This window comes from Nelumbo lutea, chromosome 7 (assembly GCF_056320005.1).
Source record: "Nelumbo lutea isolate HS-2025 chromosome 7, American lotus-T2T, whole genome shotgun sequence".
Lineage (NCBI taxonomy): Eukaryota > Viridiplantae > Streptophyta > Magnoliopsida > Proteales > Nelumbonaceae > Nelumbo > Nelumbo lutea.
In genome coordinates this window covers 2,504,801-2,520,678 of record NC_142690.1, presented here as the reverse complement: position 1 = coordinate 2,520,678, position 15,878 = coordinate 2,504,801, and the positions used below count along the sequence as shown (strand labels likewise).

The window sequence follows — 15,878 nt, the reverse complement described above, 5'->3', positions numbered from 1 at the left end:
ACAGATATGTTCTTTCATACTCTTGGTCTACTCTGTAATCTTTAAATTAAACTTTGATAGATGCAGTTTGGAGAACCTAGGCCTATCAGGTGTAGCAGTAGTCTTTAGAAATTGGGATGGAAATACAACGGCCTTGTTTTCATAGCAAATTGGCTATGATGACTCAACTAGATCCGATTTGGAGGCTGTGTTGCAAGGAATGAGGATTGTTAAATCTCTTAGTTAAGGGGGCTCCAAAACAATCATGGGTTGGTCAAGGAGAAAGAATACAGTATTGTGGGTTCACAGGTAAGGCAATTGCAGGGAGCTGGGAACAAGTTACAAGTGGATATTGAAAAAAAAAACGGTTACCAGTGCACCTAAACCAAGAGCATGACAGATGGGCTAGGTAAGGAATCCCTAGAAATCAAATGAATTGGGGTTTAATTCCCTAAAAGAGAATTGCAAAGGAATTCAAAGGGGTGACTAGTTGTTGGAAATGTGATTTTCATGTGTTCATTCAAAGCCAAATGTACCTAGGTTTTTTCATTCTCTTTTCTAATTGAGTCATTCTATCTACAGTTACTTTTCTTTACAACTAGTCCATACTCCATAGACAATATTCTATGGCACCCAAATGATATGTGAGACTTATCATGGGAGATGTGGATGGCCTAGTTCCTTATAGACCTAAAATATCCTAAGGATGAGTTTGGACAGCTTACTTTTAAGGTTACCACATAGATAGTTTCCATGAAATGGTGTGGTGTGATCTCAATCATTGGGGTGAGACTCCTAAGTACCATGTGGGTGTGTTCTGGGATACACACTGATAAGATCTAGTTAGAGATTAATTCATGTCTTCATGAAAGGATTTCTGTGTCATTGTTATTTGCATGAATCTCTCTTATGCAAAGTCATTTGAGTCCTCAGACTTGAGGAGTTCTAGGATTGTAGGATTGTAACGAGCCACTTTGATATACCATGAGGATGGTTGTCGATGCCTGCAGCTATGAGACTTCATATGTTGGGTGTTTGTGAATGATTCTATGATTTTGTAAATGCCCAACAAGGATCCTCAGACAAGAGAGTGTTACTGTCAAAAAGTTGAGCCAAATCAAGATATGGCCGAGAGTCCTAGTCAGACTAGGACTTTGGTGGAGGAATCTCAATGAGACTAGGACTCCTATATGAGTCCCTAGGTAACACCAAAATGAATATGGAAGAATCCTTGTTGAACTATGACACTTAGGGATAGGGAGGAATCCTAGTTGCACTAGGATTCTAGTATTTGGGTTTCAAAGGACTTTTGGATGAATATGGAAAGAGTCCTTGTGCACTATAACTCACAGGAAAGTTTTTAAGGCTTTTCCTGTAGCATCTTTGATTGAATTGTGAATCCCTAATATACTCGGGCGATTAAATTTTTTGATCAATAACATAAAGCTTTATTAATGAATAATACTTGTGAAATTTAATTACAAAAAAAAAGGGGAGGTAAGCTATCTTAACTCCCCAACATCAAAATGACAAAGAAGACACTAAAAGTTTGCCCAAAACAACGAATCCTTAGCCACCCCTTACTTAGCTAACCCATCAGCCATTAAGTTAGCACTTCTCTTCACCCAGCTGTATTGCACCTCTAAGTCCTTACTCAGCCAATTAAATTTTTTCTTCTCATTGTTGTAGCTCCACAAGCCACTGATATCTCCTTTTAGCCACCTAATCACCACCTCCGAGTCCCCCTCAAAAACTAGACATCTGATGCTTAATTCTCTTGCTATTTGGATTCCTTCAAGAACTGCTAGAATTTTGGCCCTAAGAGAGTCACCCTCTCCAATTGGCCCAGAGAACATGGCAATAATATACCCCTCCTCATTCCCGAAAACACCCCCTATCCCAGAAGGCCCCGGATTCCTTAAGCTACATCCATCAAAGTTCAGTTTTATGAATCTGGCGGGAGGGGGGGTCCAAGATGGTCTACAGGTCCTTTTACAAAGAGTAGCAATAGCTACCTCTTTCCACTTTCCCAACAAGTCTGCCATAGAAAATTCAGAGAATATCTCCATTGATTTCAGCCAGTGAACTACCCTTGAATGTATCAAGTCTATTAGGTTTTCTGTGGTTCTTTCCTTATCTGAAAAAATTCGTGAATTTTTTTCTTCCCATATTGACCAGCACACTGCAGCCCTAATACTTCTCCACATAACCTCCCCCTTTTCTTAGGCCATCTAAAGAATGAGGGAGAGAACAAGTGTTGCACACTCTGTTAGACAGTCTTGTATGCCCTTAGCTTCAATCGGATTTGATGTACTTTTGTTATTTAGTGGAAATAAATTAAAGTGCATGTTTGATTCATGTTGTTTGGTATAATTCTGTGTAAGACCCAAAAACTGGACACTTAAAGAAACTTGTGTTAGTTTTAAATGTTCACAGCCATTGGATAAGTCAGGGGAGATTTATCCTGCCAGGGCTGATATTGATGTGCCACCAAGTGTTGGGATGGCTTGTTTCGGCCATCAGGGTAAGACCCAAGGCACATGCAGTATGGGATTGCTTGAACCCTTGAACCGGACCAGATTTCCAGTATTGCCCTAGACCTTGGAGACAAATGGGCAAAACTGGAAAGTTACACCTGACCCCTAGACTTGATTATGACACATCACAAGGTGTCGGATCGGGCTATCTTTGATGTGTCAATCAGTGAGATCCTTAGTAGGGGTCAAAACCTGGACATGTTGGGGCAGTCTGAGAATTCAGCTGAGTGAGTGGTCATAGTGACAGGATCAGCCCCTTTGTCGGACAATGGTAATGATCGGGAATGCACTCTCTGATGGAAACCAAACTGCCGGCAGTTGATTTCAATCGTTGGAATTTTGTTTTGCAAAATTAATATATATATATATATATATATATATATATATGCATATGTACGGTTTCAAAAGATTTGCAAAAGGTTTTAATTCCCGGTATCTATGTGAGTAGAGAGTGCGGCACTGTTCCTTGCAGCCGAGAGAGAGGTCTTCTCTTGTCGGGCAGTGCTTGATCATTAAGGGCTGAGAGGTTAAGTGTAAGACCATTTAGGATAATACCTGATGGGCTAATCTTGCACCTGCCCACAGTCCCTGGGTTTTTATAAGATGGCTTGGCCCAGAGACCACTTAATGTAAGTGTTGGGCCCATAGGGTCCATGTGATGGGCTCAAGGGGGTCACTGAGTCTTTCAGTGAATTTGGCTGGGCCTTGTAATAAAGGCTAGGCCGAACCCATATGGCTGGTGTGTAGATCAATGCTTAGGTCCCACGCCATACAAAGAAGCCCAACTGGGCAGTAGATTGGAAACTGGTTAAACACTGAACACTTAATGGGCCAAAAGCCCATTTCGAACTGGGCTGATATGATCACCTATTCATGGGGCGAATCTGAGATTAATGTTAGTAAAAGGATTGGGTCTTTAACCTTATCCACTCTAAGAAACCAAATTCAAATTAGATTTGAATCTGGTAACCTCCTGATAAGATCAGGAGTTAACTAACTTAATCTGCAGATAGGATTAAGATTATCCCCTATCCAAATACTGATTTGGATTGGGATAACTCCCAAAATATTGGGAGGTTTCTTAATCAAGAAGAAAGAGGAGAAAACCCTAAGAGAAATATCAGATTTTGAACTAGGGTTTTGTATGCAAGAGACACCTCCTGCGAATTGAGATTTGATCTCTCACAGACTCCAGAGAGAAGAGACAGTTTTGCCCTCTTCGTCCCTGGATTTCTCCTCCTCCAGTAGCCGCCATTCCCTGTTGGAAGATTGGATCTTTGCAACAACAGGAAGTCAAGAAATCAGTTCTTGACAATAGTCTTGCAAGAAAGACCAAAAGATTCGGTGTTCAAGGTTTCCAGAGGATTCTTGCGAAGAATCCAGTGTGTAGGACGCACCCTGCTGGTTCCGTTCTATCCACAGTTGTGTCATTTTCAGCAGGAGCGGATCTTGGTTTCTTCTTTGGGCGTGAACACCAACTTTGGGAGATATTGTTTCTCCGGATCAGGTATAATCTTTCCTGCTTCCTTTTTGTTCAGATCTGGTTTGATTATGGTTCAAGTAGAATCCTTGAATAATGTATTCTAAATTTAGGGAATATGATTCCCAGTTGGAAGAAGGTAGGAAATTTTTTTGAAATTCGCCCACCCATTCCGCACCCTTCATGGCGTCCATTAGATGGATCCTACCATTCTTTCACACTCACGGGGGATTCCAAGTATTCCCAAAAAGGGAAAACACCCATTCCCAAACAGTCTTAGTAACTGGACAAGTAACCATAATGTGGTAACCTGTTTCCCCATCAACTTTGCAAAGAATACACCTTTTTGGAGATAAACAGCAATTGGGCCTCTTTCTTTGAAGCAAATAGTTTGTGTCAAAGAATTAAATGCTATCAATTGTTTTGAAAAAGTTTCAAAGCAAGAAACTGAATTTTAGGAGGTTTCTTAATGAGAGCAAAACTCTTGGTCAAAACCAAAACTATGGTGGTTGGTCGAGATAATGACTTTTTATGTGGTTTGAAAACTAAATTCGAACATTGTTGTACAGAAGGACTGAATTGTAATTTTAGTTTGCACGTAGGGGCCGATGTAATAATTTTCAAGACTTAAGGACTTGATTGCAAATGTGTAGTTGAACATCTTTACAGCTTTAGGAAGCCCTAATCCCAACCATATATTAGAGAGAGTGCATGGAAGATTCCAATCCAAAAGTAGAGAGATATGGTGTCTCCTAGAAAACCTTAATCTTAAGGATGGAAACCCTAATAGGATCTCACACCCCCCCTAAGAACCCTGCTTCTCATGATATATTGCCTTGACCGTATAGGGTTCAAACCCAAAACCGACATGCATCTTTTCAATTGTATTTTTTATAACAAATTTTGAAAACCTGAAAAGCCATTAAATTTAAATTGGAATTTGGTATATAGATTCTAAGGTGTCACTTTCTTCATTAGTGAAAGAAGAAAATCCAAAATAAATATGAAAAGAAATCCTAAGTTTTAAGGCTGTGGAATTATAAATCAACAAATTACAAGAATACCCTATAAATATGTAAGGGTATCATGACCTAGCAAGGTGGGTCAACTAAAACTTGAACCTAACTCAGGTTAAAGAATCAAAACCATAATCCAACCCAGTGATTTAAAAGGCATGGGAGACGTATGCTTAGAGGTGCACCTCCAGGCAAGGCGCTCCCAAAACACCCTGAGGCGTATGCCAGAGGCGCTAACACCTCTGAGGCATATGCCTCAGGCGCCTCTTGCACTTTTTTCATGAGGCGTGCTAGAGGCATATGTCTCATGCACCTCATGCACATCTTATATAAAAAGACAGAAAAAAAGAAAAATGAAAAAAAGAGAAAAGGGAAGGGAAGGGAAGAAAATATAAGGGGAAAGAAGGTGGTTTGCCACTTTGCCCCCTGCCCCTTCGATTGGGGGGCTTCGCACCCCAAACCCCCCCACCCCCTTCAGTTGGGGGGCTTTGCCCCCCAGACCCCCCCTTTCAACTAATGTTATGCATCTTTGTTCTTCTCAATATAAAAGATTATTATTAAAAATAAAGAAAAAATGAGATCCCCCCTTCCTCTTCATCCTCATCCTAGCCCCCCTCCTCTTAAGGAGGCTTACGCCTGTGTTCAAGAGGCTTACACCTCATGCCTCTAGGTAGTGAAACGCCTCACGTCATGCTTCTGCATTTTAAAACATTGATCCAACCCTACATCTAAATAAACCTAACCCTAACCCAGCCCTATAGGGTTGGGTCAAGTTGAATTTACCGTCTAACTCAACCCATTGACATCCCTACTAGTACATGGAAATCATTGTCTTTGATCAAAGACAAGTGAGAAACCAAACTCTAACTTCGTGGGACCTGATTGGACCCAATGTGGTAGAAGGATTGAACTGTAATTTTACTTTGCATGTAGAGGCCAATGCGATAATTTGTAGGACTTAATGTGTAATCTCTTTGCAGTTTTAGGAAGTCTTTCTAATCCTAACCATAGATTAGAGAGTAGATGGAAGATTCTAATCCAAGAGCAAAGAGTTATGGTATCTTCCGGAAAACCCTAATAGGATCTCAAACCCCTCTTAGAAACTTTCTTTGCATAATATATGAGATATTTTGAGATCTTAGAATGCATGGTACGACCATCCCTAAAGGATAAATCGAACCAATGCTTTGTAGTGCCTAATTGATCTAGGACAGAGTGTCAAAAAGCTATAGAAAAAAGGAGCATTGTGACCTCCATTAGAGAACTCAATTTGGCCAATTGGATGAACATTCTTGGTTGGATTTTCAATTAAAGATTGCTGGTTTAGGTGTGAACTTCAGGATAGAACAGGTATGAAATAATTAAAAAGATATAGTCTGTTGACCCTATGGTCCCTATTACATAAAAACGTTAACCTAACACTAACGACATCACAATGACCCACTACACAGCAAAGTAACAACTTACAATGGCTGAAGCCCACATAAAAATGTACAGTGACCAAATTATCCCCATGGCTCTTTTTTGAAAAGTAAAAATAAAATTTTATTGATAAAAAAAATGATTACAACCCAAAAAGGGGTGTTAAGATAACACCTGATCCAACTCATAATAGAAGGATTACAAAGACACAAAACTAACAAAAAAAAAACAAAGAACCTCCCCCCCACACACACACTTCAAAAAGTAGCTAGCCTTCAGCTTCAAACATCTCGTCATACCCATCAGCATCCTCATCCCAAGCATTTTCCTCTTTCCGTAACAAGCTCTTCATTCTCTTTTCAAATATTTCGATAGTTCTTCTATTGAACTCCTCACCTCCCCCCAAAAAAAGCCCTAAACTCTTGCCAATTCTAACCTCCTTGTCAACCAGGTCCTTAATCTCCACTATCCCCCTCCTTTCCAGCTTGTTGAGACAAAGTGAGACTACTCTCACCAGCTTGACCTTCCTCCTCCTTATCCCCAAACCTTGGCCTAACCTCCAGACCTTCCTTTGTCAAGGCCAACGTTATCTCCCCTACTACATAGCTTGAAGCTCCTCGCCCCTCCTTTCATCACCCTTCTTCTCGATTCTAGAACTTTTAATCTCTTCCTCTTGTAGACTCTTATATTTATTGGAAGGACCTACCCCAATCAATCTGTCTTTTAGGCTCGAGAAAACCTTTGACACATGGACAAAATGAAACTTTCTTGTCTCTTTGGCTTTCTTCACCCCTTAGAGGTTCAACATCTCCTTCCTTGTTCACACTTCTTCTCTGACCTGGATGAACTTCAATCCTACCAATTGAAACTTCAAACTTTTGGAAATTCTCGCACTCTATTGATGAGTCAGTTTTTTCATCCTTGTCCAGAAGCTCTTTCGCTATTTCGAATCCTCAACACAACCAAAAGCATTCGGTCTCTTGTCATCATCCCCCTCCAAACCAGCCCTACCTAACATTCCTTCCTTGCCCTCCGCTTCCCACCTTACTAACCGCTTCCCTACAACCCACCTCCCTTCCCTCCTTCTGACCTTCTGAACAAACAGGCCCTTGGTGCTCCACCTCCAAATTCCATGGTTGTGACAAAATGGAAGAGAGCTCAACTACGAAATCACCAAAAATAAATAAACTTTACCTGCTTGCTGGCCAAACCTTGTCTTAATCCTTCCTTCCACCGCATTGTTTCCTTATATCAAAATTATCATTGTGGTTGCCGCATTGATCACCCTCCTTAAGATCCGCACTAACAATCTTGGTTCTCAAACTCGAGAACCAATTCCTAGGATTCTCAGACTGAAACATACACCCAAATCTTCAACTCCACTTGAACTCTCTCTTGTTCAAGATGCTTTACTTGAAACGAGTCATCATAGAAATCCCCATAGCTCAAAATTAAAAAAAAAAAGTAAAAACAAAAAAATCCTAAATTAAATAGAAAAAGGAGAATGTGAGCTTGAGAGTTGTACTCGAAGTAGAGGAGAGGAGAAGAACACCACTGATATGCTGTGAATGTCGAACTGTACTGCCCAGTCAACCATGCTATTATTTATATTTGAATGTAGTACAATGATACAAGTAATGCCCCTGATTAGTGATGGGACACCCAATTAACTTAAAACATTAAACAGGCTTAGGCCCATTAACACAGGCCCAGTTACAGGATAACTTAAACTTAAGTATGGGCTAATAAGAACTCTTATCAGCCGAACACTCATACAAAGAGACTTCATTCTAACATTCTAACACTCCCCCTTAAGCTAAGCATGGATATCAATCATGTTTAGCTTGCCAAGTATGTCCATGGACTTTGTTGCTGCCAGCCCTTTAGTCAATACATCTGCAATTTGCATCTCTGATGGAGTATAAGGCACACAGAGTTCTCCCGAGACAATTCTCTCTCTGACAAAGTGTTCAATCAATTTCAATATGTTTTGTCATGTCATGCTGCACGGGATTGTTGGCAATGTTGATAGCAACTTTATTATCACAATACAGCCTGAGAGGACCCTCAGCTTTAATACCAAGCTCATTAAGAAGAGTTCTGAGCCATAAGAGTTCAGCAACCCCGTGTGCCACAACTCGGTATTCTGCTTCTGCACTTGATCTAGCCACTACATTATGCTTCTTACTACGCCATGTGACCAGGTTTCCTCCCAAGAATGTACAGTAACCTGAGGTTGATTTTCTGTCTCCAACAGACCCAGTCCAATCTGCATCAGTGTAGGCTTCAATTTCAAGTCTATTGTTTTTCCTTAATAGAATTCCTTTCCCTGGGCAAGTCTTCAACTACCTGAGAATTCTTTCCACTGCTCTCATATGGCGAATCTTTGGTGAGTGCATGAATTGACTGACAACATACACTGCATGGGCAATGTCTGGCCGAGTAAGGGATAAGTATATCAGCTTTCCTACCAATTTTTGGTACCTCTCTTTATCACAGTATTTCTCACCCATTGATTATTGTAGTCCATGGTTCAGTTCTATTGGAGTGTCTGCTGGCCTGCACCCCATCATGCCTGTTTCCTCTAGGACATCTAGCACATATTTCCGCTGACATATGTAGATTCCTTCTCTTGATCCCAAGAAAATATCTCAGATTTCCCAGGTTTTTGATCTCAAATTCTGAAGCTAAGAACTCCTTCAGCCTCTTCATCTCTTCCAAGTAATCACCATATCATCCACATAAACAATGAGTGTCGTAAATTTGTCATCCTGTCTCCTTGTAAACAATGTATGATCTACACTGCTCTGAGTGTACCCCACTTTGTTCATGGCCATACAAAGTCTCTCAAACCATGCCCGAGGAGACTGTTTCAAGCCATATAATGCTTTCCTTAGTTTACACACCTTTCCAACATCATAGGCTGGTGGAGGCTCCATGAATACCTTGAATATCACCATTTAGGAAGGCATTCTTCACATCCAGTTGATGGAGTTCCCAAGAGAAATTTGCTGCTAGTGATAGTAGAACCCGGATTGTGTTGAGCTTTGCTATTGGGGCAAAGGTTTCTTTGTAGTCAATTCCTTCCTTTTGTGTAAATCCCTTTGCCACAAGTCTGGCCTTGTACCTCTCGATTGACCCATCTTCCCTATGCTTTACTGTGAATACCCACTTGCACCCAATAGTGCCTTTCCCCTCTGACAAGTCCACTAATTCCCACGTTCTTGCTTTCATTAGGGCTTTCATCTCTTCATTCATGGCTTCTTTCCACCTTGGATCAGATGCCACCTTTGAGTACCTGGAAGGGACACATACAGAGGAAAGAGCAAACATAAATGAGTGATAGGCAAGAGATAAGTGTGAGTAAGAAACAAAATCAGCAATGGGATGCCAGGTGGTACAAGAACAAGCAGGCTTATAGAGAGCAATAGGATCCAAATCCGAAGTGTGTGAGCCAGAATTACCTTGGATTGTAGAGACAGATTGGTCTGAGTTCAACTGGTTGCAATCATGAGGTTGAGGGTCCTTCTTCCTTCTGTTGTATGTAAGTATCTCTTTCTCTTGCCTACTGGAACCTTCAGGAGCATTTGTTGTATCAGGAGAAGTAACTAGCACAATGGGAGCCTCACTAGGTTGACCCGGAATGTCACAGCTAGGAGTAGTGGAAGGTGATGAAAGGGGAACAAAAAAGAAGGGAGAATGAGAATCCTCTTCCAACCCACTAGTCTCCCCCTGAAGAGGATTCTGAGAATACTGGAAATAGGGTTGAGACTCCAAAAAGACTGCATCTCTGGTGACATACTTTTTCTTGGAGACAGGATTATAACACTTGTACCCCTTTTGTATAGGAGAGTACCCCAAAAATATTCCCTTTGTAGCCTTGGGATCCAACTTGGTTTTCTTTGGATCCTTCACATGTATAAAGCATGTACAGCCAAAAACCCATGGGGGAAGAGGAAATTCTAGAAGAGTGGGACACAAAATAGAGAAAGGAGTCTTCATACCCAATACCTTAGATGGCATCCAATTTATCAGGTATGATGCAGTGAGTATAGCTTGAGACCAATATTGCTTGGGCACTTTGTGCTGGAATAGTAGGGCTCAAGCTGTCTCCAATAGGTGCCTGTTCTTGCGTTCAGCAACCCTATTTTGCTGAGGGGTGTTAGCACAGGATGATTGGTGTAACATGCCTGCATTTTCCATGAATGAGTTTAGGGATCTTTCAAAGTATTCAGCCGCATTGTCTGACCGGAATTGCTTAATCTTCTTATCAATCATCTTGCAAAAAGCCATAGTTATCCGTGGTACTCCATCTCGTCCTTTTAATAGATAAATCCATGTGCACCGAGAATAATGGTCAATAAAACTGATAAAGTAACGGAAGCCATCAATGGAAACAATGGGTGAAGGTCCCCAAACATCAGAATGAACCAAATCAAAAGGAGCTCGAATTTCGTTACTAGAAGTTGGATAGACTATTCTACATTGTTTTGACATTTGACACACATCACAAATTAAACTCTGACTTGGAATTCCCTTAAACTATTCAGGAAACAACATTGCTGAAGAAGAGAAAGACACATGACCTAGCCTAGCATGCCACAGGTGCAGCCTAGCTATTGACTCCACACTTTCCGGACTAGTGGTAGCCGAAGCTTGTAGGGCTGAGCCGATGTCTGCATCAAAATAGTAGAGGCCCCCATACTCATGACCACTCCCAATCGTTCTCCTCGTCAATTTGTCCTGGAAGACACAATGAGTAGGAAAAGAAGTTATACTACAGTTCAAATTTTTTGTAAGCTTTGAAACAGACAGAAGATTTGAGGTAAGACTAGGAACATGTAAGACTGATTTAAGAGAGAGGTCCTTTTTAGGTCAACCACCCCCTTTCTAGAGATGGTGGAGAGAGACCCATCAGCCACTCTCATCTTATCCTGGCCAGACAACAAATGATATGAAGAGAATAAGGAGGACATATGTGTCATATGGTCAGTTGCTTCGGAATCAATCACCCAAGAGGTGGAATCAATGGAACTAGTTGCACTAAAGGCAGAGACTTTATCTGATCTGGCAAGAGAGGTGGAAGCTAAAGAATTGTTCTTCAGACGGGCTAATGCCCAGCTGAGAATCTCTACCTCACTAGCCGTGAAGCCCAATGTACTTGGTCCAAAGTAGTTGGCAGCCTGCCCTGTGGAGGAAGAGGACACTGTTAGAGTACTTTGTGAGTTGTCACTACTGTTATTGGTGGAAAGATTCCACTTGTTGTGTGACCCTTATGTTGTCTTTTGTCCTTTCTCAAAGTAGCTGCCAACTTCAGGTTCTTTCACGACATTGTGAAGCCCAATGTACTTGGTCCAAACAGCCTTGCTGAGACGAACAACTCTCTGAAGTTATACTCATCTAGCAACACGTTTGTAATCTGTAAACTGTGCAAATTAGGGTTTTCCAGGTTAGAGAACCTTGCGGCAGGTCTGTTATCTCTAGAGGAAACTTCTCCGGATAGTGGGGACATGCTGACTTCAGTCTTAGAGTAGGTTTAGAGCTCGCCGAAGTGTTCACAGTGCTGGACAATCTGGAGCTGGCAGCTCCCTAGGTAATCTTCACTTGAGCCGAAGCAGTTCGGGTACAGCAGTGGTGAGAGGTTCCAGACTGATAACCAACCTGAACTTGGAGCTGTTTACCACTGTGCTATGCTGGTTTTGCTGGGGCTTCGAAGCTGCAGTTGTGGAGAAGCTCTCCCCCTTTTGGCTAGAGCTAGGACTGCTGAAATCAGTCCTCAACTAGGTCTGTCCTATACAGACCTCTCTTAGTAGCCAAATAGCTACTATTTGCTGAGAAAAGAACCTAATAGGACATCCACTTCTGGGCCTTACCTCCCGTGAGCCCTACAACCAAGGGAAACCCTAGGTTCGAATCTGCTTTGTTCTCTTACAACCCTAGTTTTTTCAGCAACCCAGAAAAGAAGAAAGAAGATGGAAAGAACAGCAAGTGAAGAGAGAGTAGAAGCTAGTGCACTGGCTGAAACCAAAGAGAAGCTAGTGCTCTGATACCATGTGAGCTTGAGAGTTGTACTCGAAGTAGAGGAGAGGAGAAGAACACCATTGATATGCTGTGAATGTCGAACTGTAATGCCCAGTCGACCATGCTATTATTTACATTTGAATGTAGTACAATGATACAAGTAATTACTAGAATGCCCCTGATTAGTGATGGGACATCCAGTTAACTTAAAACATTAAACAGGCTTAGGCCCATTAACACAGGCCCAGTTACAGGATAACTTAAACTTAAGTATGGGCTAATAAGAACTCTTATCAGCCAAACACTCATACAAAGAGACTTCATTCTAACATTCTAACTGAGAAAATACATAATACAAGTATTACATTAAACTGAGAGCTTCAACTTAAGAAACTCCAAAGACAAAACCATTAAATTATTTATTCATGACCATATAAATCACAAAATGAAGCAAATAATTTGATAAAAACTAAAGAAACTGACCTCATTGTAGATTTCCACATATGACACTCGAAGAAGAAATTCCCGATTTGGAGTCTAGGACAAAGATGAGCATCAAATTAACTAGCACATTTAATAAATAAAAACATATATTTTTATTGAGGAATAATAAAGTGTACAATTGCAGCAAAAATATAGAACAATAAGAAGTAACCAATTTATGATACCTCTTGAATGATACTAAAAGCATCCTTCACAGCCAAGGGTATGATTCCAGGGGACCTTTGATCACCCTATCATTTGTGCATTACAACAATAAGAATATTGTTTCAAACCAAACAGCTTCATTAATTCTTATGCATCAACTACATCCCACACCATGGCTTATATATTGGAAGAAAAATGATTAAAAATATGTTGAAGAGCATTATATAAAAACCATAAGCTTGACTGTTACATATTCTTCAGCATTAAAAGAAATAAATTTTGTCTGAGAGATAAAAATGCAACATCCACACACTAGGTTAGTGGGTTCTATTGGAGCTGAGGCTTTTTCTAACAGCAACAGTAAACCACAATAATATTAATTTATAAAATTTAGAGAACTACAAGAATTCCAAAATGGTTGAAATGGAAGAGACAATTACGATAACATTGGGACGATTATGTAAGCATTATGAAGAGTATCGGAGTCTTACAAATTACCCCTTGGGCCTGCTTCCCTCTAACCAAATTATCCCTTTGTAACCTCTTTCCCAGGTAGAGAATCAGCCATGCTATCTATTTGCATTCCTTGGAGTATACCAGAACAAGCAGTTATAGTTAGCTAACAAAGATCTTGCTTCTCTATTGGAGCTACCATGTAGTTATAAGCTGTATGTGTAACTTCTCAGAGGGCCCTGTTATTTGCATCATCATACCAAGGTAGCAACAATTTTTGCACCCAAAATGAATAGCTCATTCAGATGGATCCCATGGTCTGCTAACTCTCTTGCAGACAATATGGCTAAGACGAAAGTAAGGCAGAGAGAGTTTGTGTGGTGAGACTAGACCTTGAGCACAGAAGTCATTCTCTTATGTGTATTTGCTCTTGTGTTTATTGGTAGCTTTTGTTGTTTCTCTTTTGCTCACCCATTGTTTCCTGGGGATTAGATGGTCATATTCTTGATAATTTATGCATATGTTTCTAATAAAAGCTATCTGTTACTGACCAAACAAGAAACATATAAACAGAGATAAGGATATATTCATGTTCTTTAATTTTATTATATCTTGTGTCCTCATTGGTCTTCATTTATTTTATTTAATCATTACAAAGCACTATGTTCAGTGTCGAAAGTAAAAGAGAGTAGGAAAGGATACAAACATTGGGGTTTGTTCATTGAAAATGACTAGACCATTTCTGTGGAGTTTCTTTTCATCAATCTCATTGCATCTTAGGGCTACTCTTAAGTTCCCTTGGAAGCTCTCATTTTTATTTTATTTTTATCAGTAATATTCATTTTAATTTTTGCCCATCTCAGTTACAATCATATAGGCTCTTTTGACTAGGTTCAATTTCCTTTAATGATCCCCTCGCACAAATAAGTAGTTGATCTTTTATCATTTACAACATAATTTTGGGAAACCATCTCAATTTTTATTATTTAGCATAGAAAACCATCAATGGTACCACTTAGAAGAAGTGATTTGTTAACGACTAAGGGTAGACCAAAAAGGACATGGGTATTAGTAAGAAATGATTTAAGCACTAATAATTTAACAGTGGATATGGCTTTAAATAGAACGGATTGGCGAAACAGGATTCATGAAACTCTGGCTCTCCTACAAGGCTTGAAACTGGCTGAGCAGATTGGAGCAACAGATTTAGAAATTGAAGGAGATTCACTACTGGTCATATCTTGGGCAAAGCAAACCAGTTCAGCACCTTGGAAGCTCAAATTTATCTTCAGAGAAATTGACCTACTTGCAAGGAGGTTTAACCCTCAGTTTGGTTGGATAAAAAGGACAGCAAATGGTTTGGCGGATGTCTTAGCTAAACAGGGACCAAATAGACATACTTTATTCTGGGCCAAACTGTAATTGTTTGTATTTTGGGACACTACAGTCCAGAAACTTAAAATCTAGTACCTTAATTAATGTCAATGAATTAAAAGTCTTATTTGCTGAACAAAAGAAAAGGATTCATGTAGTCAACCGCATATAGTTGGGATAAGGCATGGATGATGATGATCTCGACTTTTATTATTTAGAGCATGCATATGGATAAGTATAATAAAAGTTACTAGAAAGATAATATGGTGAGTTTTGGAAAGAAATGAGTGCCAAACAATTAATATGGGCTCCATTAAGAGCATGTATGAGGGCGCAGCAACCAATGTTAAACACCTATAAGAGATGCATAAGTTTTCAATTATGATGGGCCTTCACCAAGACTCAATACTTAACCCTTATTTATTTGCACTAGTCATGTATGAATTGACTAAACATATTCAGAAGGTCGCATGGTGCATGTTGTTTCTGATCATCATCATCTAAGCCTTGTCCCAATTATATGGGGTTGGTAACATGAATCCTGTTTTGCCATTCCTTCTATTCAAGGTTAGAAAGGAGATTTAAAATGAAGTCATACAAAGGAACCAAGGAGTAGCTCCATTATGTGATAAAATGAGAGAAAGGAGATTGAGATGATTTTTTTCATGTGAATAGAAGACCATCTACAGCACCTATTAGAAAAAGTGATTTGTTACAAGCTGAAGGGGCTATAAGAGCAAAGGGCAGACCGAAAAGGACTTGGATGAAAGTAATAAGAGAATGATTTAAGCACCAATAAATCAACAATGGATACAACGCCGGTGATCTAGTTTTAATTGCTGCAACCAAAGGTCGTGACATTTCGCTAATGTCGCCCGACATATGTTGATGTCGAGGCTCACCGACATGAAAATGGATGGTAATATAAAAATTGCATTATTTCGGTTG

At 40.1% G+C, this 15,878-nt stretch overlaps 1 protein-coding gene across 6 annotated transcripts in view; it reads right to left on the bottom strand.

The window, feature by feature from the left end:
* LOC148844609 (kinesin-like protein KIN-7K, chloroplastic) overlaps positions 1-15,878 on the bottom strand; it is a 76,449-nt gene that overhangs the window by 39,845 nt on the left and 20,726 nt on the right. For all 6 annotated transcript variants that reach the window (XM_088955723.1, XM_088955725.1, XM_088955724.1 and 3 more), the window contains exons 6-7: positions 13,124-13,189; positions 12,939-12,992 (exon numbers count right to left, since the gene is read on the bottom strand). In XM_088955723.1, the coding sequence (XP_088811849.1) occupies positions 12,939-12,992; positions 13,124-13,189 (120 nt within the window). The remainder of the gene's footprint in view (positions 1-12,938; positions 12,993-13,123; positions 13,190-15,878) is intronic.